Source organism: Drosophila suzukii, chromosome 3 (genome assembly GCF_043229965.1).
Source record: "Drosophila suzukii chromosome 3, CBGP_Dsuzu_IsoJpt1.0, whole genome shotgun sequence".
NCBI lineage: Eukaryota > Metazoa > Arthropoda > Insecta > Diptera > Drosophilidae > Drosophila > Drosophila suzukii.
In genome coordinates, this window is record NC_092082.1 from 24,893,297 (window position 1) to 24,916,893 (window position 23,597).

Below are 23,597 nucleotides of genomic sequence, written 5' to 3' on the forward strand. Positions count from 1 at the left end.
CGAGACATTTTAGCTAAAATTTTTTATCTAGCATGAAAATTATGGGCGCCATAGGCTTGGGCGGTTTGTGGGCGTTAGAGTGGGCGTGGCAAATCAATCGATAGGTATTGACGAGACCAATACATTTCAGTTAAAATTTTTATTCTAGCATCAAAACAGTAGGAGCCACAGTTTTGGGCGGTTTGTGGGCGTTAGAGTGGGCGTGGCACTCTGCTGAAACAAACTTGCGCTGCGCAGGAATCTGCATGCCCAATCCCAGTATTGTAGCTTGTATAGTTTCCGAGATCTCATTGTTCATACGGACAGACGGACATGGCTAGATCGACTCGGCTAGTGATCCTGATCAAGAATATATATACTTTATGGGGTCGGAAACGCTTCCTTCTGCCTGTTACATACTTTCCGACGAATCTTGTATACCCTTTTACTCTACGAGTAACGGGTATAATTAATCATCCCTCTTATCTATTCATGTTATCTGTTTCACAATTTACTCAACGTATTATAGCCAATAAGTTGGTTGATTGACGTTTAAATAAATTTATATGTTAAATTAAAAAATATTGGTTGCTCTGAGCGTATCTTGGACTTTATAAGCAAAGGTTATTACATTTAAGGGATATCAAAGCAATACTTTCCCGCTTCTTCGAAAATGTCCATTCCTGTCATGTAAAACAGATATTCAGGAGCGCTGGAATACCCCTATTCCTATACAGAAATGTCGTTTAGCAACTATCCACTTTAGGCATTAATGAATCTTCTTTCCTTCTTCTTGTGACATCTTCTTACGTTCTTAGTTGTGTTGCTGGTGTTGCGGTATTATTAAAACATAAAAGTTAATTACTCCAGTGTGTTTATTGGGTATACAAAAACAACAATAATAATGTGGAGCTTCGTCTTCTATTAACGGTTCCTGTGATTGTTTCTTCTAAACTTTTCAAATAATTCCCAAGCGTACACCAATTCCTTAATCTGACCGCCCATGTTTGGCCAGTATACGGTGGTGGACAAAAGTCTACGAACGACCTCCTTTTTTGGAGTTTACCCACTCCTATAGCTTTTACAGGAAAAGTAATGATGCAGTTTTGTTATATTATTATTATACCCGTTACTCGTAGAGTAAAAGGGTATACTAGATTCGTCGGAAAGTATGTAACAGGCAGAAGGAAGCGTTTCCGACCCCACAAAGTATATATATTCTTGATCAGGATCACTAGCCGAGTCGATCTAGCCATGTCCGTCTGTCCGTCTGTCTGTCCGTCCGGATGAACGCTGAGATCTCGGAAACTATAAGAGCTAGGCTATTGAGATTTGGCGTGCAGATTCCTGAGCTTCTTACGCAGCGCAAGTTTGTTTCGGCACAGTGCCACGCCCACTCTAACGCCCACAAACCGCCCAAAACTGTGGCTCCTACAGTTTTGATGCTAGAATAAAAATTTTAACTGAAATATATTGTTCTCATCCATACCTATCGATTGACCCAAAAAAAAGTTTGCCACGCCCACTTTAACGCCCACAAACCGCGAAAACCTGTGACGCCCACAATTTTCATGCTAGATAAAAAATTTTAACTGAAATGTATTGGTCTCGTCGATACCTATCGATTGATCCAAAAAAAAATTTGCCACGCCCACTCTAACGCCCATAACGCTTAAATCTGTATACCGCCGGTAGGTGGCGCATTTTAATCTCGCTTTGCTGCTTGCATATCTCCATATAGCTGAGTAACGGGTATCTGATAGTCGAGGTACTCGACTATAGCGTTCTTCCTTGTTTTATATTATTTTGGTATAATACCATAACCAAAATGTTATTCTTATTCATAAACAACATTTAAAGTCACAAACTAAAAACTTAAAAAAGGCACTGACAAAAGTGTACGTACGAATTATTTTTTGGCACTTATATGATATTATTATTTACGAATATTATTGATTTAGGAAACAAAGTTAATATTTTGTTGGACCACCATGGGTATCAATAACTGCCTGTAATCGTCTGGGCATTGAAGCAGCCAAATTTTCCAGCCAAATTTTGGCCCACTCCTCTTGGAGCCTCTCTTTAAGCATGGGAGCACTACTTATGGCGTCTTTTCGAATTTTTCGTTCCAATATTTCCCATACGTGCTCTATAATATTTAAATCCGGGCTTTGTGGTGGTGAATATAATTGCCGGAAAGCATAATAGAGCAGCCAATCCTTTACGATCTTTGCCGTGTGCTTAGGATCTTTATCCTGTTGAAAGATCCAGCTGTCACCGAGGCTCTCTTTGTCCACAGAGGCTTTCCAATTATTTTAAAATATTGTCTTATACTGAATGCGATCCATAATACCCTCGACGAAGACCAAATTTCCAACTCCCGAGACTGCAACTGCTCCCCACACAATGACACTTCCACCACCGTGCTTTACGGTCGGAATAAGATGCTTGGAATCTATGGCTGTATTTATAAACTATAATATATTTGGACTCATCAGTAAATAAACCCTTTTTCCAGAACTTCATATCTATGTCTAAATGCTTTTTAGCGAATTCCAAACGAAGTGCACGAGGAGTTCTGCTGTGGAATCCATCATTGTTGAGAGTCCGTGTTATTTTGCGTGAGTGGAGATTTTTTTGGACTTTTCAGCTATCTCCTGGGCCAAATTGCTTGCATGTACCTTGGGGTTTTGATTCACTTCATTGCGGATAAAGAAGATGTCCCTACGACTAAGCTTCTTTGGACGGCCACTACGCGGCTTACTTTCCAATTTCTTCGATTCTTGGAATTTTTACAAATTATACACCGTCGATTTTCATAAATTTAAAAATTTACCTATTTTGGCGAAAGATGTCGTTTCTTTCCTATGTTTTACAACAGTTTTTCGCACAGGAAGAGAAATTTCCGTTCGGGGAGACATTTTCGCGATTGTATCGTTCTTCAAGCGATGAAATGAAATAGGACCAACGACAAATACTAAGTTGTTTCTGAATAAGAATAACATTTTGGTTTTGGTAAATTAATACCATTTAAAACAAAACTGCATCATTACTTTTCCTGTAAAAGCAATAGGAGTGGGTAAACTCCAAAAAGGGGGTCGTTCGTAGACTTTTGTCCGCCAATGTACAGTTTTCGCCCGAGCTAAGGTTTTTGCAATACCTAAGTGCGACTCATAGAATTGGTTTAAGTTTTTTTTTTGTAGCTTGGTCGGGACTATTAGTTTGCAAAGATCAAACCCTTTTCTCCGCGTTCATAGTGCAATTCTGATTGGAATTATATAAGTTTTAGCAAAATTGGTGTCTATCCCACATGCGATAGATTAGCGCTGTCGTAATCGGCTAAAATAAGAGTGTCTTTACTCAGTATTTTTCAGTATAACATACGTAGCGAAAATTGGTTTAAAAAAAATTCATTTTTTATTTTTATTTTTTTGGTTTTTTTAAAACCTATTTTATTGGATTGCCTTGAAAAAACATTTGCCAGGGTCGTTCGGGCTGTCGGTTAATAATAAAATAATAATTAAAGAAAGAGAAGAAAATCTACGAATATCTGCTTCTCATTCTTGCCCGACTGTTTCGTCGGCAGTCTTTGACGCTGCATCGACTTCTCTGCTGACATCGATAGCGGCAATGTTTTGGCCTAACGACGTCACGTATAGGAAACTCAAGAACTGAAGGGCTCCAACTAACTCTCGAATGCGAAACTGAAGCTCCATTTCGTTCGTCCGATACTGATGCAATTTCACGATTGATTTGGGTTTTCTCTAATTGATGCCTTAGCGGCAGCAATATTCTCGACACTACGGACACTTCTTTGTCTCCTTGGCACGGGAACATTTTTTACGTAGCGCTTTTAAAGTGACTCAGAATTTCGGTGGCAAATTTTAACAATTTCGACTCGGGTTTTGGATCGTATATCTTTTCTTGATGAAATGGCAAACCGTATTGAAGAGAAATGTAAAAAATGTATAGTTTCGAACGCATGTTCTTTTACAAATTCCAGCACCGAATTATATAATTTATTAAGAAGCAATACTTTAAGTGACCTCTCTAACGAAATCCAGAGCAGTAATTAAAAATATTTGTTTTTGAATATAATTACGATTACTGTTCAAATGTCAAGTGAATTTTATGTTTCCTTGAACGCTCATTTAGACTTTTTTCTACTATGACAATTCTAAACTAAGTATTCTAATTCGACAATGGACACTTACGACGACTAAACGGATGTAAGACTCCGTGGACATCGATCACTTTACTAGAGGCCTCACGGCCCCAAAAAAGATGAAGAAGGAAAACTTTAGCCCCGGGGACGGCCACGGTCAGTGGCATGGTCAGCAAGCTGGACTCGATTCCGTCCAATCCAATGGGGATCCGGGATGCAAGCTTTAATGCGAACCCCCAGCAATCTCGCATGCATCTCGCTTCGCAGAATGACATGAAAGTCTTCAAACGCTGCCAGATGTCGGACCACCAGAAGGGCTTAAGACATAGCATTTAAAACTTTATATTTTGCATATTATTCTGCAAGAATAATAAATAAAATGGTAATTTAACTTAAGGTGATTTCTAGTAACAATGAAAAAACCTGGCTTAATTCCCGAGCAGTTATATTTATACCCGTTACTCGTAGAGTAAAAGGGTATACTAGATTCGTCGGAAAGTATATAACAGGCAGAAGGAAGCGTTTCCGACCCCATAAAGTATATGTATTCTTGATCAGGATCACTAGCCGAGTCGATCTAGCCATGTCCGTCTGTCTGTCCGTCCGGATGAACGCTGAGATCTCGGAAACTATAAGATCTAGGCTATTGAGATTTGGTGTGCAGATTCTCGAGCTTCTTACGCAGCGCAAGTTTGTTTCAGCAAAGTTCCACGCCCACTTTAACGCCCACAAACCGCCCAAACCTGCGACGCCCACAGTTTGCATGCTAGATAAAAAATTTTAACTGAAATGTATTGGTATCGTCAATACCTATCGATTGATCCAAAAAAATTTGCCACGCCCACTCTAACGCCCATAACGCTTCAATCTGTCTGCCGCCGGTTGGTGGTGCATTTAAATGTCGCTTGCATATTTCCATTTCCCTTTGGTCCCTTTAGCTGGGTAACGGGTATCTCATAGTCAGGGTACTCGACTATAGCGTTCTTCCTTGTTTTTTATGATCTTTGACAATTCTTAACTAAGCATTGTAATTCGACAATGGACGCTTACGATGACAATTCGGAGATTTCTGGCCAGATGGAAAACGCCATGAACATCGATCAGGGGGTACCTTTACTGGAGTCCTCCAACGAAAGTACCACCGTGAAGACGTATCCCGAGAGGAAGCGCAGTGGTCTAATGGCGGAGCAGGTTAGAGGTGAAGAAACATCGATGGAAACATCTATGCATCGATGTTTTTTTGCCGACAATCGATGTTTTTGCCACATTACCAATTTAAGAGAAACGGTGCGAAAGGCTTGTAAGCAAAAAATGTGTTTATAAATTAAGTTTTTTGCTGTATTAACATATTTTTAGTTTTTCCATTGAAGCCAAGATCACTTTTGAAACTATTATTGATCCCCGCTTTTAAAAAGATGGGTTTGAATCACCCAAAAATTCTGAGCAGGAACTCCATAGTATAATCGATTCTAAATGCGAAAGATAAATTCATCGTGAGCTGACGCTGTGATTCTACTAAGACAATACTAAGACATATCGAAAACCAAATCGAGCCAAAAGCATGCGACCAACTACAATATTGGAAGGTCAATTTTGATTAAGTTATTTTCACAAATTTTAAAGTACATTTTGTTAGTTTAGACGAGTGCAGATATCTACGAGCCGCTTAAACAGGTTGCCTGTAAATACCTGTGCTAACGGCGTTCATCGAAAATTCACTCGCGAAATTTGGTATTTTTTCTGGTATTTCCTTAGCTCATCTGAGTACCGCGCTGAAAAACAGACCCGACGAAAAGCTTTAGCCGCCTTTTTGTCTTTCGCTCACTCCTTTGGTTAGATCGCAGTTTTCGTCGATGTGAGTTCTAGACTTAAGAAATGTAATATTTGGCGGTGTTCGTGCGAAGGCTGTTTGAAAACTATAAATTAAAAATTGAAGGAAAACCCCAAAATCATCAGCAGGAGGTCAGTGAAGATGCGGATTTCACCGACAAAAAGAAATACCACAACAGGTCAAATCCGCAGAATAGTTGCAGTGCTGGAGGATATCCGCTAGGGAATCCCAGTGGGAAGGAACATGCCGAACATATCACCACAACCAGCTATTTGACAGCTTAAGCGGAGCTGGAGAACGCGCTGCCTTCTATAGGGAAAATAGGGCGCGCGCTAAGGAACAGTTGGAGAAGCCATAGCCAGCCATTGCCAAGATGCTGGGCGACTTTCTGCGGCATCAGCGGATCAACCCCGTTCCCAATCCGTCTCCCACTTTGTTGCCTTTGTTTTTTTGTTTTAATTTGAATCATAAAAGTCTTTCAGTTGCGGTATATTATTTTACAAATTTATTTCAAATCATTAACGTTGTATTGATGTTTTTTTTTGTAAACATCGATATCTGCGAACATCAATGCCTGGAGCAGGTGTAAGGGAATGAAAAATCGGATAGTGTTTCACAACACTGCCTAAAGGACTTTCATGAAGCGCAAAGGTGTTAACGGCCAAAACCTTAGCACTCGCATCGAGGAAACCGCGAGCTAGCCATAAGAGTAAGGGAGAGGAAAAGAGGCGGCTAATGCTTTTCGTCGGGCCCGTTTTTTAGCGCGGTACTCCGATGCACTTTTGTGATGACGATTTTTTGGGTGCACGGTTGTGACACTATTTAGGGTTACATAAGATTTTTCGAATTATGTTGCATACTTTTGAGACTTTTGACATTGATCCCAAAAAGTTGATCCTAGATAAAGTGTCACACCTTTTAGATTGGCACGCTGTGAACTTGACGTTTATATTGGGCGTATCTGTATGCAAGGTCAATGCAGCGACCGTCCCTCGTGCCGATGGACAAGGCTTCGGAATAGCATGGCGATCTAAGACAACAGCGGCTAAAAGTACAATGAGGTCTGAAAGATTGCAAAGAGATTCCCCAAGTCTTAACCACAGAGGCTTACAACTTAATACAATATCTGCGGGGTGTTCTTGATATCTCTGGACTCGAGAAATATTTCTGGTGTGTAAATATATATACAAAATCTTAACAGTTTCACTTAAAAACTAGCAATTTAAGTTTCGTAAAATATCTTCAGCTTCTTTAAACCAATCAACACACAGAGTTTTCAAAATTCCGCTGAATATCTGCATGTCTTTATGCGATTATATAATCGAATCCACAAGGGTCTTGGTGGCATAAAAAATATAATTAATTGCATTTAACTCAAGTGGCAGAGGCAGCCAAGTCTACTTCCTTTCTAACTGAAGACATCTCATTAGCATAATTACCAGATGCAGGCGCAGGGCGGTGGGCGGTGGGCAAAGGGTGATGGGTGTGGGTGTGGGGCTACTTCATTCATCAATGTCGGGGCAACGCTTAGAGTTAAGTGCTCGTGGTGGCGATGCGCTTTTTGCTCGGAAAGTTCTCGCTCCTCTTCGTTACAAAATGCAAATCAAAGTGTGATTAGCTTGGATTTGATGAAGTTTCTGCAGCAATGCACAAGTTTCCTTCGCTAGTGTGTGTGCGCGGGGGCGTGGCAAGGTGTCGGCGTAAGTGTTTTGTAAGTGAATTTTTCACTGCCTGGGCAAAAAGAGAGCGGAGTGACAGGCGGGCAGGGTAGCGGGGTTGGGAGTCCTTGCGCCAAGGACTGGCAGGACTTACTTTGGCAATGCGCATACATTAGGAAAGGGACGGGCAGGAGCTGCAGCCAGGACGAACTTATGGCCGCAGGATGTGGATTGTCTTTGGTTTGCAAAGTGCTGAAGCACAAGATTAAAAGGAACGAAAGCACGGCATGTAAGAACACGACTAAGTAATGAATTCGGTTGGTCAAAAGCAGGGGAGATATCGATTCGATGGTCCTGGAGCTCCAAAGTTATGCACAACTCTGTTGCACTTTGAATCCGCCAAATACACAGAAGCGGAATCGCTGTACTAATTAATTGGAAAACTCTTTGATACACAGCCTGAAGTGCATTCAGCCAGAGAAACAATAACAAGAACCAGATATTCACATATCAATTTTAAACAATTTCAGAGTTGAATAGGTTTTTGCCTTTGTGCTTTCAACCAGTGGCAAAGAAGGCTCCATAAAAAGACAATAGCTATGATGGTATTCCATTGCTTCGCCAGAAGAAAACCCAACGACTAGTATATCATCCTGGAGCATTCCGCTCGACTTGACAGCTATTTCTGCCAGTGGCCTACTTGGCGTATGCGTAATGTTCTTGGCTTCTTACTCGCCCCGAGGCGTATAAATTTTGCAGTTCTTGCAACCTGGGGTCAGTATCGAAACAAAACCAAGCGATAAACAATGGCTGGATTCGATTGAAAAACTTGTGCCAGTTTTTGTGGGGTCGAAGGAAAACGGGGACATAATTTTGCACTTATCTGACCCCAGGCAGCCCCATCCAGGCCAAACCAGACCGACCAGACCACTAACCCCGCCTCTCCAGAGGCCTGTTGCCATTTGGCATTGTGTTTTATGGCTTTTCTATGCATTGCAATGGCAATCGAGGACAATACGCAGCACACGACGGGGCGCAACTATGCTGGGGCTGCAACAAAGCTGCAACAAAACTTTTTAATGTCATTTAATTATGAAAATAATTCTGTGTCCGGGTGTCAGTCCTGCTTTTTGTCATAGCTCCGTAATGCTGTTCACCGGAATCCATTGCGGATATGCTGAGCTCTAGAGGCGCTTTGAGGCAGGTTCCACCCCGGGGAAGCTTGCTTTTCACAGGTCATCTGAAAGTCGTTTCCCCGACAACTGATGCAGCTGCTTTGTGAAAATAATTAAATGAAAGGCTGCAGGATAGTTGAACACAATATGCACTGATTATGCGCCCGTCGGAATGCTCTGTCTGTCAATTTCCGGATACGAGGGCAGGGGCTGCCCATTGAAATAAACAAGCTGACATTTTCAGCAGTTAATTAATATTTGCAACTGCCTGTTATTTATGGGTATTTTTTCAGTGCTTCAACTTCGCTCGAGTGGCTATGATATTTGACGGGTAATTCAACGTGGAAAATACAAAATTGTGGAGGACCATCGATGATTGATTGTATCGAGGGCCTTCCAGATAACTTGCACCTTGCACATCATCACCACCCAAACGTACTGCCCTAATGGCCTACCAAACACCAAGCCGCTAGATAAGCGCTCTTCCCGTCGCTGCCCCACTTGATAAGGCCCTCGTATTCTCTCCGGCCCAATGTTTGTCACTATCCGAGAGGGCAAGAGCGAACGAGCTGCTTTGATTGATAACACTTTCAGAGAGTCCGCCGTACACCAAATTTTAATCGCAATCGCAATGAACACTTACAATTACACATGTTTGCCCCACATTATCTCGACCAGCGACCAAGGCGGTCAGTCCGTTGGTTCGCCTCAGTAGAACTTGTCGGGCTTTACGGTGCGGTTCCGTGCGCGTTCCGTGATTTAAAACAGATCCGTGTACCCCATACCTCATATCTCGATCCTGAGAACCATCTGCCAAAATGCTGCGCAACAGCTTTAACCTGGCCCAGAGCCTGCAACACGGCTTATCCAGAAACGCCTGGCGAGCGGTCAGCTCCCATGGACCCCGACAGCCTGTGAGTGAGGTTTATATAACCGCAGTGCGATGACAGTGCTTTTACGACTCGTCTAATGCCGATGGAAAAGTTCTTGGATGCAAAGTCCGTCTCGGTTTTGTGCTATTGCAAATGGACCTTTGGTTGCTGATCAAACGTTATCAGTTCTTTGTGTTCAGGTCAGGAGATTCAATTGAGCAGGGATGAAACCGGTTGGAAACTGGTTCAGAGTGGGAACCTTTGCAGATAGCCCTGCCCCACCTAGTCCCAATTTGGGACTCCCATCAAATAACAAAGGACTACCAGATATAAAAAATAAATAGCGTTGAAGAATAGATTTGCTAACTGACTGGACTTATTTACCCGTTACTTTTGTACAAGATATGGGTAGGTGTATTCGGCTAGGACCCTGATTAAAGGGTTGAAAGTCCTTTCTTTAGCACACCTGCCACATTCTGTTCAACGAATACAATATACCCTTTACTTTACGGCTAGTTGGTATATAAATAATGACAGCTTAGATAAAAACGGTCTTCAGCTTATCAATTTTATATAAATATATATATAGATATGCTGTACCTATGTTTCCATGACTATTTAAAATATGTCCAGTAAGTTAGATGAAATTTAGGTAAGTGTCATATGGCCAGAAGCTAAGTGCACAGGATATATAAGTAACTTTTTCTTGGACAGCTAAGAGTTTTTCAAGAACATGTATAAAAAATGAATACCATGTGCAATTTTGGAACTAGGTATACACCCAAAAAAAAAATCGCCCTTAAATCAAGAAATTCGCCTTTAAATCAAGAAAATCGCCTATGATTTTCATCCAACGGCGACTCACCTTTATTTTAAATAAATAATTTTCTTGAATTTATGGTTTGCCATTTCTGGAAATAATGACAAATTTTTCTTAAATGTATGGTAAAAAACCTTAAAATTAAGGAAAAATTTATTAAAATAAGAAAAAAAATATTTATGATGTAAGATTACATCATTTTACATTTTACACCTTTCATTTGAGGAATTTGGTTGGTTTTGTATACCAATGTTGAATTTTAAATGGATAAAACCGTTTCTAATTTTAATGGCAATTATTACATGGGAATACTACATACTACAGTCTGAAAATTTTTATATTTACCTGAATTTATTAAAGATTTTTTTTATATAAATACTTTTTATAAACATATAAGTAAATATAACAAATGGAAAAATCCTTACCTCAGACAACCCCGGCGTGAACTCGAACCCGCAACCGCTCACACCATAGCCAGACGTCTTAACCATTCGGCCACGCGTGCTTCTTGTCATACAATGACTAAAGAGGGCTAAGGTGTTTTTGGTCCAGCTTTACGCATACCAATAACGGTTATTCTAATCTAAACCTTTTTAACAACCGTTTATACAATTTGGTAAATAGAAGAGTGAAACTAATAAGAATAAAAATTACATAAATTAAAAAAAAAGAAAAATAAATAAACAAAGAGTACACTTGCCGTGGCGTGGGCTCGAACCAGGTACTTTTGTTCGATTGTTTATTGACCGGACGTCTTTACCAGCTAGACCGCCATCAAAATGTATAAAAAAAAGTCACTTTCTCTTAAAATATGGGTATTTCTTTCCTAAATTTAAGTAAGAATTTACCATTATTTCAAGAAAAAAAAACAAGAAAAATTCGCCATTAATTGAAGAAAAAAATGGGATTCTTCCTCTTCTTCATTACAAAAAAAAAAAAAAATTATGGCGAATCCCTTAAATTGTAGGAATTTTTTCTATAATCAAGAAAATATTTCTTAATTCAATGGCGTTTTGAAATCACGGGCGATTTTCTAATATTTATGGTGATTTTTTTTTTGAGTGTATGAATTATAGCATGCAATGGTTAAAATCTGTGTTTAACCATAAGCAACCCAAAAAAGAGCCCGTCCTAAATTATATTTTAAGGTCCACCCTGTTTAACATACGTTCGAATTCATAAAGGAATATTTTTAATACGCTATTAAGAAATTGGCAGTCTATTGACCGATAAGCGTCGATTAATGCTGATTTCAGCGAAGGGGAAAATTATGGCACCCCGAGTCATGACGAATGAGCGTGAAGGCATTGTCTCGCGGCCTCTGGGTCCCCTGGGTACTGATACGATGGCTATGGGAACGATGAGCAATCATGGGTGGTACTCACAAGGGGCCCTTACAGTGTAGTGCTTTGTTGTGATTGCGTAAGCTTTTCAACAGCTCCTGCTGATTTGGGGGAAACCTCCACTCCTGGCACTTATGTCTAATCAAAGCCCAATCGAAACAACACAGCACTATCGTAAGATTTTACTTCATGTTCTTTATGGTCGACCGACAACAGCTTGAAAGGGTTTCGGTGCAACCCTAAACCAGGCCGTAAACTGGGGCAAATGGGCCATCAAAAACGGGGTCCGGCTAATTGAATGAGCATCGATCCAGGACTCTCGGCTCTCGGAGCTGTAAATCATTTACAGTTTCGGTTTGATTTGCACTAACATGAAAACCAGGCATGAGGGGAGTGGGAAATGGGGTCGACAAGCTGATAAAATGTTGTCACAGCATGACAGCTGCTGGACCGTGCCAGACTGCTGGGTCAGGCAAATGCAAAAACGTGTTCAAATAAATTCTAAAAGTGTAAATATTGTATTTACCCACAACGGGAGGGGTGGTGTTTGGGGGATGAGGTTGGCTCCACAATAAACTTAAAACCCCTTTAAATATGCAACCACATTGGTGCGACTTGCCCGCAGGCAAGGATGGTGTCCTGCCCTCCGGTTCGTTCCCCTTCCTCCCCGTCACATTTGCATATGTCCGACATCGGGCCCAGCCTTTGACACTCAAAACGATTTGCCTAGGTCAGGGTCGTTGAGCACCCTTTGCCCCGACCCCCTTTTCCCACGCGGCGCTGCCGCCCCATTGACTCACTTCATTTTGACACGTGTTGGCAGTTATGGCGCCTTCGGTCTCGGTCTCGACTCTCTTTCCGAGTAGTGCGTGTGTGGGGCACATCATAAAAAGTATAGCAAAAGGGCGGGCACGGTTCACCCGACTATAAGATACCCGGCACTGGAATCGTGACATAAATGTTAAATCAAAAAAAGATCATTGCAGCCGAGAGACCGAACTATTCGATAGATGTAAGAGATTTTTGCACGGTTTTTTATTACAACCATGTACCCAATTTTCTTTTATAATCTAAATTTTTTGATCCATAGCTTGGTATTGCATAGCCCACTTACAATTGGATAATACGATTTCGTATATATCATTAAGTTTGCTCAAGGCTATTTCCTCAATTTTTACAAATATATACCTTTTACCCAAAATGTGCTGGGTATCAAAATCACTTAGGAACGCTTTTTCAAAATTCAATTACGGATAACGTTCACATTAAGCTAACATCTTACCAATGCATTTGTCAATGCAGTGATTCCAAAAAATCTAACTTTATATTGAGGCAATGCCGCTGACAAGAATACATTTGTAAGCTGAACAGGTTTTATTGCCTACTTCAAGGGCTATGATTGACCATGTATGGCAATAGAAAAACATATTCTCTCATTCGTGAATTAGAGCAGGAGCAGTAAAAGTCTGTCCAGTAAGACCTCGCCATTTCCATTTGAAAAAATTATTTTCAGTCTAAGTTGGCGCCTTATGGGCATAAAAATGTAATTAAAGTTTTCAATGCCAAGTCATAAAGTTCACTTTATTGACAAACCTAATTACTAAATATTTTTTAGGACTTAAATTTCTAAGTCCTCTGCTCGAAATCTGCTCGACTCCTATACACCCCTGAACTTTACGAGTACCAGGTATAAATAGAACAAAAAATGCCGGAGCAGAACCAAAGAAGGCGAAACATGAGGCACTGGGAACAAGCGTAAATCACATCACAAAAGGCAGCCAACGACAGGGGCAACATGGTGTCAGGGGGCCCACTAACATCATCGCCGAACATCTGTCGAGGGCTGCGAGAGTTCTACTAGGTTGGGCCGGACTGCAGATAAGAGTGAGACCTGAATGGAGCCACAACTCATGTACTTTGGCAGAGGCAGCATTAATTGCTCAGTAATTACACGGAGTGTCATCGCATTTGACAGGCCTCAGACACTGGATAGACGGGAGATGGGGCAGCGATTCCGGCTACTATCTGGCTTCGATTAGAAAACAATCGAAATGGGAGCTTCGGCCCGAGGCGACTCCTGACCTTCGACTAATTGCATTCGGTATCACGCGTTCGCCATGCGAGCCGGCCAAACAAAAGTTGGTTTTCAGCCAGACACAGTCATAAAGCATATCTGGTCGCTTTGCTTTTGGATTTCTTCGCGATAGTGATAAAAAGTCTCTTTGCGATAAGGAGGGGACGAACAATTAAACGAAGTAAACAAACAGAACTTTTTTGATTGTCGACGTACGCTTTTATTGAGCTGCACTTGACACTTGCCATCACAATCGTCAGACGAATGTAACGAAATCAAAATATTTACGCCTCAATTTGAGTTGATTTTTCTGAAATAATTGACACGACAAATGCGCCGAGTTATACGAACAAAAAATCCCCTGATTTGATGTTATTGCGCCTGAAAGGCAATCAAAGCTACCGCCCAACAAGGTGGTGGAGCATGGGGCGAAAAAGAAATGGAAAAGCTAATAAAAATACTTTTGATTGATGGATGCGCGGGCTGGGAAGATCAGCTGCAGCTGTTGGGGCAGGAAAAACAAACTCGCTGTTTACTCGGTTGTTTTCTCAACAGTTATCTTTCCGACATGCTAATCTCATTCTATTTCTCCACCTTTGCAAAGGTACTTTTTTTGTAGGAAGTTCTTAACGGGATAAGCCTATTCAGTTGTCAAAGCTACTAACATTAGATAGGGAGGTGTATACCCTTTCATTACAGGGTACAAAATCGGAGGAAAGGGTATATACGATTTAGAGACAGCTTGACTATAAGCAATAGCATAGTTTTTTAACTAGCATTGTTTTTCAACTATCATTAAAAAAGTAATGCTAGTAGAAAAACTTTTCATTAGCATTGAAATTAGTAATGCTACTGAAAGCAATTTCATTAGGTTTTGAAAAATGAAATAATACTGAAAATACATTTAATTTCATACATTCCAAAAATTTCTAAAAGTAATGTTAATTAAATTAAATTACATTGGCATTAAAAAAAAAACAATACCATTATTATAATTTATAAGAATCCAAAAAAGTAACGCTAACGAGGAATCCCACCCAAAAAAAAATTTGTTTTAAATTAGATGGGCTAGAATGGCGCATAAATGAACCGCGAATTCTTTGGAGTGGAGTAACTACTACATTTCGAAATCATTGAAAGCTAAATGTTTATTTTATTCACATTTATATATATGTAAATTTTACCTTAACAAAAGCTTTATTTCGGTGGCAACTAATTTTAAGTTTGAGGTGACGCAAAACAATTCATTTCATAGTTTTTTAAAATTTCCAATTAGATATTTTTTTTCTTTTAAACATTTTATTGCCATTCATAACAAGCTTTTTTAAACGACTACCCACAGTCGGGGCTTTCAACAGTAACGTTCATTCATGTTTATGATGTCCCTAATGGCAACCCTTCAAAAAAGGATCCCACGCTGTCCACGGTTTTTAAACATTTTTAATTTTTTCCGCAAACCCAGGACAATCTTTTTTAGGTTTCCGCTTCCACGAATCAATCTGATGTTTTATTTTTAGCCGTTGATTCCAGGAATGGCCAATTCATAGAAAGCCTGCTAAAAACACTTGGATTCGAGAATTAAAGCCATTTTAATTAGAGCACATTGTGCATAAGATCTGATTATTATATAATGGGTCGATGCCGGAATTGTGAAATTCAATTAGCCATAATTTAAAACTGATTATGCATTGCGTGTCGGACTAACTGAGTTTTTGACCACGCGCCGCTGGCTAAAAAACCAATTAACACACATAATGATTATTAGAAATGCGAGCAAAACACCAGGGAAGGTTTCTGGTGTTGCAGTTTTGCTGATTACGAACTGATTAGGTGCATTCGACGGGGACTGTTTAATTAATTGGATTGCCATTTATGCCTCTGCTTGTTGTTTTTATGGCTTACGTTGGTGCTGTCGCAATTTATGACCTCCCCTCAGTTCTGTTTTGCGATTGGGGGCGATAAGACAGTGGGCTTGGCCTAGAAGAAGTTGCTCATTGATTTACGACCTTTGTTTTCAGCTGGTGTCGCCGGAGCGGCGTTTGGAGAAGGCGCATCCCACCTTTACGGAGCGGAGCCAACTGAAGTACGCCCGCAGGCTGGTGGTCAAGCTGGGCAGTGCAGTCATTACCCGCGAGGACAACCACGGTCTAGCCCTCGGCCGACTGGCCTCTATAGTGGAACAGGTTAGATATGTCACTGCATCTCACTCGTTAAATTCCCTAAATATGGACTATGAGTAAAGGGACCGCAAAGCTGAAAAATTAAATTTTAAACCATTTTGTACCACTATTTACCTTCATTGCAAATACTTTTATGACTTTACTTAATGGAGTTATACTGTAAGTCAAAGAATGACGTAGTCTTTAATGGTCATTTTAGGTTTTATGTATGACATACATCATTGTATTCCATTAAATGTAAATTTTACTGTGTCCTAAAAAATGCAACAATTCATTTTGAGCACGGAAGTAAGAGGAATTCATCCTGAAAAGTGACTTTCATTTTTCCCCAGCATATTTTTATTATTATTACAAAATCATAATCTTGAGCAGAATATTTTCGAAATATCCAATATCGCAGAAATCTCAAGTGGATTAGGTATGCTGTGGAAAATAAAATGTTTAATATAATGATAAATGTTTTCGGTCTGAAACTTTTTTGTAGCATACCTTTAAAATCTTTACAGATTTCATTGGGACTTTAGATTCCAGTCTTAATTACATTTAATGAATTACTTATGTATTTAAAGGCCTTTAAAAATGAGTGAATCGTACTCATAGTACTACCATTTTAACTGACAGGTTGCCGAGTGCCACTTAGAGGGTCGTGAGGTGATGATGGTCACCAGTGGAGCGGTGGCCTTTGGAAAGCAGAAGCTCGCCCAGGAACTGCTGATGTCCCTGTCGATGCGCGAGACCCTCAATCCGAAGGACAGCAAAGAGGTAGCTGCTGGAGTAAGCCCAGTTCCTAGCCCTAACCCAATGTTTTCTCTTCGAAATTAGTTCGATGGCGCCACACTGGAACCACGAGCGGCGGCTGCGGTGGGTCAGTCGGGTCTGATGTCCCTCTACGACGCGATGTTTGCCCAGTACGGCGTCAAGATAGCGCAGGTGAGCCCCGGAGCACATCCCCCACTAATTAGAACACACAGATTTGAGTGAGCCGTGATGGCTGTTTGGGTTTAGGTGCTGGTGACCAAGCCCGACTTCTACAACGAGGAGACACGCAACAATCTCTTCTGCACGCTCTCCGAATTAATTAGCCTTAATATTGTGCCAATCATAAATACCAACGACGCCGTATCCCCGCCGATGTTCATACGTGACGACGAGCCGGCCGGCGGAGCAAGGAGGGTGAGTTGGGTGCACGGATACCTTTTGGCCGATACGTGACCCGATCCTTTGTTGCAGGGCATTCCCATTAAGGACAACGACAGTTTGTCCGCCATGCTGGCCGCCGAGGTGCAGGCGGACCTGCTTATCCTCATGTCGGACGTCGATGGCATCTACAACAAGCCGCCCTGGGAGGACGGGGCCAAGCTGATGCACACCTACTCCAGCGACGACAGCAGCAGCATCGAGTTTGGCAAAAAGTCAAAGGTAATCCTCCCTCCTCGCAATCTTAACCCACTTATCTGAACCCCAACCCCTTTCCACAGGTGGGCACTGGCGGCATGGACTCCAAGGTGAAGGCGGCCACCTGGGCGCTGGACCGGGGCGTAAGCGTGGTCATCTGCAACGGAATGCAGGAGAAGGCCATCAAGACCATAATTGGCGGCCGGAAGGTGGGCACCTTCTTCACGGAGGCCACCGAGAGCACCAACGCCGTGCCCGTCGAGGTGATGGCCGAGAACGGTGAGTGGACCGCAGGGCAAATGGCTTATGGCCGGGCGAAAGGATAATGACGGAGAATGATGTGGCCAGACAATAGAAAGAGGTTTAGGAGGGCTCTTCTCGCATAATTAGCGGTTTTGTGAGCGGGCTTCCAGCCACATCGATGGCCAATCATCCGGTGCGAAGCCCTCAGCCGGAACCAGCGCACTCAGATGGTGAGAAAGTTGCAAGATGCTAACGGCGAATGACAAGTGCTGGGCGAGGCTAATGGCCATTATGGCTTACACCAGCTAAGCAAGCCCGGGGGCAGAAGGAGGCAGAAAAGTGGGTCAGCCAGGACTGTCTGCCGGACCCTGGAGCACTCTAGAGCCGTTGTTGCGAATTTAACTCAGTTTTTATTAAGGCTAACTGCAGCAGCTGGCCGAAAGTGCCTGTTAATTAGGCAGATGCAACTTGTAAAACCCTGTGAAACCCCTTTCTCGTTCCAGCGCGAACCGGGAGTCGCCAGATGCAGGCCCTCACGCCCGCCCAGAGGGCCAGTGCAGTGGACACCCTGGCCGACCTGCTGGTGAGCCGCGAGAAGTTCATCCTGGACGCCAACGCCAAGGACCTGGCTGAGGCCCAGAAGAACGGACTGGCCAAGCCACTGTTGTCGCGCCTCTCGCTCAACGCGGCCAAGCTGAAGAACCTCTCCGTCGGCCTCAAGCAAATCGCCGAGGACAGTCACAAGGTAGGGAACTTAATTACTGGCCACTTTTCAGGGCGCTGGACCGGCTGGTGACCCCTGAAAGGTTCCGGCAAATTGCATTTGTTGCAGTGTCGAAAAGTCAGCCCCAAATTGAGTTAGCCCTGGGCCCGGCGCTGGGATTTGTCTGCCCGGCAAGCCGGCAATCTGGAAGCTGCAAAATGGCCATTTCATGAGCTCCAACAAAGGCGGACTTCGACTTGGAGAGCCATATGCAGTTTGCAAAGCCTTAACAGCATTATGAAATCTCCGAGCAATTTTACACTTGAACAAAAATTGACACCCCAGTCGGAGGCGAGGCATTCGATGCTCGACCGGCTGGTGACCTGGCCAATCCGCCCAGGGAGTGGCCATCGGAGCAGCCCGATATGCCGGAAGTTCGCTGGGAACGGGATGGGATGGCAGCTAAGCAAGCGGAAGATAAAAGACAGTTTCTTGTGTGCGCTCTCGTTTGGTGTCTTGCCAGTGACATTAGCCCGCATCCTGGTCCCGGTCCTGCCCTTGTCCCCTTTTAGCGCCAGACAGAGTTGATCGAATATCGCCGGGAACAGGGTTGGGGTTGGGGGTTGGGTTCGGCACTGGGCCCCCTCCCCAGCGAACCGTTTTATTGGATGTGATTGTGCGGAAACGCAGAAAGTTTTCCATCGTGTTTTTTTCTGGGTAAAAAGTTTTTCCATTGGGGCGGGGGCTGGGACATGAGTTTATTGTAAAAATGGCAAGCGAAATTGTGACACAAAATGGCGGCAGCGTGAAAAATCATAAAAAGGCGAGCGCACACACGTATAAAGAAGCTGCCTGGGAATACAGAAAAACCATAACGCACTCAATAAATGTCGCTCCGATGGCGAAAAGTGTTTCTGTTTTTCTGCCCCACTTTTCCCTTATTTTCCTGCGACAAACAAATGCCACGGACATTGTTTGGCCTCCGGGCCTCAGAAGCGTTCCAAAGTTTAATAGGTGAGCGGGGCGGGGGGCTGCTGTCCTGGTGGTGCTTCAGTTTTCAATTACCCGGACTACTTACGCTTCATATAAAAAGTTATATTGCGAAATAAATACTGAGTAACGTAGTAGCCAACTGTATTAGGCCGAAGTATTTTGGAAAGATGAGTGAGATATATTTTCTTCGCGCGCTTTTTCAATTTCCTGTCCTGGCTCCACATTCCCTGCACATCTTATGACCCCTAATAACCTAGTTCAACCCTCCTTTGCAAGGCGCCACTACATCAGCTCCGACTTATCCAATTGTCCTTTGCAAATATAATTTAAAGTTTGACGTCCTGCAATGCCAGAGTCAATAATAATGACCATATAACCAAATTTACCCAGTGCCCGAGTCGAGTTTAATGGTTAAGCAAGAAGTGGCGAGGACTCCTCCTGGGTCGAGGCCCCATCTCCCCCACCTCCGTATCCATTCTATGCAAACAAGGCCAGCCAACTGCTGTCAGCAGACGTCCAGCCCAGACCAACCCGCAATCTCTTTATGTTATCTGCAGCCAATTTTCTAGAGATTTCGCACAACAGCAGGAGGACGCAGAACGGAGGACTCGCCGGAGGTGGAGGCGGGTCAGCCCAAGTGCGGGGGCGTTGGACAGCAGGCCATTAAAAATAAATAAAGATTACGACGCGCTGAGCGACTTGATTTATGTAACGCCTCAAAATGGACGCCGGGGAATCGAAAAGTGGAATGGGAGTGGGGTGGCAAGCGGCTCTCCCTGCGAATGAAACTGTCGCATAAATATCGAGTTATTTTTATGGCCCGGTCCCACATGGCGTATGCGTTATGCGATTTACGCTGACTTGTGAATTGGCTTTCCCCGCCCTCCTCCACAACCCCAAACGATTACTTCGTGTCTCATCAGGATTCGCTTTCCTTGCAGAACGTGGGTCGTGTCCTGAGACGCACCCGCCTCGCCGATCAGCTGGAGCTCAAGCAGGTCACCGTGCCCATCGGCGTCCTGCTGGTTATCTTCGAATCCCGCCCAGACTCGCTGCCCCAGGTGGCCGCCTTGGCGATGGCCTCGGCCAACGGGTTGCTCCTCAAGGGCGGCAAGGAGGCGGCCCACAGCAACAAGGCGCTGATGGAGCTGGTCAAGGAGGCGCTGGCCACCGTAGGAGCGGAGCACGCCGTGTCCCTGGTGAGTTTTTCTTGTATTGGGACAGGGAAAGGGTTGGGCAGAAAAACCTACAATTTATTTAAGACTTTATCCAGGACAGTATATACTATACTCATAGTTTAAACACACTAATTTATTTATTTTTTTTACAATTTTATATTGAATACTTATTTATTAGTTTTTAATAATTTGTATTTATTTATTTTGCAATGCCGCTTACAATAAATCTGGGGTCTTATTTTCAAAACGCAGTAGTAAAGAAGACTTAGGTAACTAACGACTTAATGTTCCCTGGTTAAATTGTTTGCTCCTTAATCGCTTAATTAAAAAGTTATCGGCATAAGCCTATATTGGTGTTCTTATATATATACTTTTTAGATATTTTATATTAAAAAATGAAATACCCAATGTCTTCAGATGTTTTAAAATGATTTTTAGCAAGCCAAAGTCGTAATTTACATTATAGATTGCAAGTCAGATAATAGATGGAGGATTTTCCGAAGTTGTGTAACCCTTTCGATCCCCATTCAAGGTTTCCACGCGCGAGGAGATCAGCGACCTGCTGTCCATGGAGAACCACATCGACCTGATCATCCCGCGCGGCTCCTCCGAGCTGGTGCGCAGCATCCAGCAGCAGTCGCTGCACATCCCCGTCCTGGGCCACGCCGAGGGCGTCTGCCACGTCTATATCGACCGGGATGCGGATCTACAGAAGGCCCTGCGCATTGCGCGCGATGCGAAGTGCGACTATCCGGCGGGTAGGCGACTCCCCACTCAATAAACTCACAGAGCCAGCCTCACGACCTCGACCATCCTTCGATTTCAGCCTGCAACGCCATGGAGACCCTGCTCATCCACGAGGACCTGATGAGTGGCGAAATCTTCGGGGATGTCTGCAACATGCTGAAACGTGAGGGCGTCAAAATCTATGCCGGTCCCCGGCTGAACCAGCAGCTGACCTTTGGCCCGCCGGCGGCCAAGAGCCTGAAGCACGAGTACGGAGCCCTCGAGTGCTGCATCGAGGTTGTGCCCAGCCTGGACGAGGCCATTAATCACATCCATACGTACGGCAGCAGCCACACCGATGTCATTGTTACGGAAAATGGTAACGAAACGTTGGGAAATTGAAAATTAATTTCGATTGCCGGCAATCGAGGCTGAAAAATGGTCTCCCCCTCTGCGACCCCACTTGGTCCCCTCGCGCTTAGTTCCATTCCAATTTGATTTGGTTTTTGTGAGGTAATGAGAATGGCAAACTGCTGTCGGGGTAGCCCTCATAATGGTTATTGCTGCAGATGGTTTGGTTTTGCGGCTGCGGGGAAGTAGATACAAGGTCTGAATTTGAATGCGCTTTGGAAGATATGAGGGCTGTGTTCCTAACAATTACATCTAGAAAATAGTTGTATTTATTCAAATGGTATAATTACACGAGGCGTGTGGCAATTGCAGCACCTACGAAATTAAGGAGGGAATAGCGTGATGGCTTGCAGTTCAGGCGTTAATGAAAGTTCTTTGCAAGAAGTACTGGTAATTAAAAGTAATGGTGGTTAATGTATCCGGTTATAAAAACCTTTGCGAATTTCTGAACACTTCCTAACCCCTTATCTTTTATGGTGAAATAAGCAGCAGGAAAGGTATAAAATCTTATTTAATATTATTAGGAGTAAAAGTCTGACTACTGAGGAATTAACCACTAATGCTTGCATTTATTAAAGTAGTAGTTCTCTGCAATGCACGGCATTTCAAAATTAATTTTTGAGTATGTTTTGAAGAATTCCACTGCTATTATTTTAAATGCCAGTGCATTTAGGTACCAACGATATGTTTCGTGCAGGAGATGGCATGACCGCCTTGTGCCTCCACAAGTAATTCAATTTAGCCCTCAATGCCATTCCACCATGCACTTCTTCAGCAATTCAGCCATTCTGACTTGAAACCGAAACCAAACCCGAATCCTAATTCAAGTCCTGCAAGTTTGGCGTGCAAACTTTTGCATGCATGCATTCGCCAGCGCTGCCCTATCCCCGTTCCCATCCCCACCCCCTCAGACTGCCACAACAAATTTAAATCATTTGGGAAATTAATTTTATTCAACACTTTCTCCGTCCGTGCGGGCTCCGCAGCTTGTGCAGTTTCTAAATTTTCCACACTTTCCCACACTTTCCCCAATTTCCATTTGCAGATGCGGCGGCCAAGCAGTTCCTGGGCAGCGTGGACAGCGCCTGTGTGTTCCACAACGCCAGCTCGCGGTTCGCGGACGGCTTCCGGTTCGGCCTTGGCGCCGAGGTGGGCATCTCCACCGCCCGCATCCACGCCCGCGGCCCGGTGGGCGTGGAGGGGCTGCTGACCACCAAGTGGATCCTCAACGGACAGGACCACGCCGCCGCCGACTTCGCCGAGGGGGGCACGCGCACGTGGCTGCACGAGACCCTGCCGCTGGACTAAATAATCTAAACCTAACTTGTACTTAGCTGTAGGATCCCGAACCGCGTTCTGAAGTAGATTCTTATTTTCGAGCCACCGTCTTGCGAGCAGTGCACTTTGAGCGAAGGGTAATTACGTGGGAGAGGTGCAGGCAGCGATGACAGCTGCCGTCGTGGCCACATGGGAGAAATTAATTTGAGTGAAAAATATTTGCCGAGACAACTTGTGTAATTAATAAAGTAAGGGGAGTGCGGCGTAGTTAAACTGTCAGCCCTTGTCTCGGGCTCGCAAAGTTTGCAGCGAGAGTTCCGCCCCTGAAAAAGGGGGAGAGGGGACCTAAAATTAACTGGAGAGCGCTTAAAGTTTCAATATTCAGCGGGTATTATGTACGCATATTCCTATTGCAAATCATAAATTAGCCATGGAACGTGAAAGGCGGCGAGGATAGACCGACTCCCCGACTGCCCTGCGGCATCTTCGGCTTGGTATGCAACCGCGTGGCAAGTATTTTAATTTTTATGTGCACCGGGGCAAGTTTCTCAGACCAGCTCAGCTCCTTTTCGC

The 23,597-nt window shown here is 43.4% G+C and overlaps 1 protein-coding gene across 2 annotated transcripts; it reads left to right on the forward strand.

Annotated features, from left to right (window-relative positions):
* Positions 1 to 9,499: 9,499 nt before the first annotated feature.
* P5CS (Delta[1]-pyrroline-5-carboxylate synthase) lies at positions 9,500 to 23,297 on the forward strand. 2 transcript variants are annotated; one of them, XM_036816180.3, is made up of 12 exons: positions 9,500 to 9,722; positions 15,936 to 16,100; positions 16,719 to 16,859; positions 16,920 to 17,027; positions 17,103 to 17,270; positions 17,328 to 17,516; positions 17,576 to 17,771; positions 18,239 to 18,480; positions 20,373 to 20,630; positions 21,142 to 21,367; positions 21,436 to 21,714; positions 22,792 to 23,297. In XM_036816180.3, the coding sequence occupies exons 1-12, from the start codon at positions 9,627 to 9,629 to the stop codon at positions 23,052 to 23,054; spliced, it is 2,331 nt and encodes a 776-aa protein (XP_036672075.2). In that variant the 5' UTR covers positions 9,500 to 9,626; the 3' UTR covers positions 23,055 to 23,297. The 2 variants fall into 2 exon arrangements, with proteins under 2 accessions (XP_036672075.2, XP_065720285.1); XM_065864213.2 differs by lacking the exon at positions 9,500 to 9,722 and adding an exon at positions 12,787 to 12,855.
* Positions 23,298 to 23,597: the final 300 nt, after the last annotated feature.

Excerpts from the sequence above, each read along its gene's own strand:
- P5CS (XM_036816180.3), top strand. The coding sequence starts at position 9,627 with ATGCTGCGCAACAGCTTTAACCTGGCCCAGAGCCTGCAACACGGCTTA. Across the intron at positions 17,271-17,327 it reads CGGCCGGCGGAGCAAGGAGG|GGCATTCCCATTAAGGACAA; the intron begins GTGAGTTGGGTG and ends CCTTTGTTGCAG. Across the intron at positions 20,631-21,141 it reads CGGAGCACGCCGTGTCCCTG|GTTTCCACGCGCGAGGAGAT; the intron begins GTGAGTTTTTCT and ends TCCCCATTCAAG.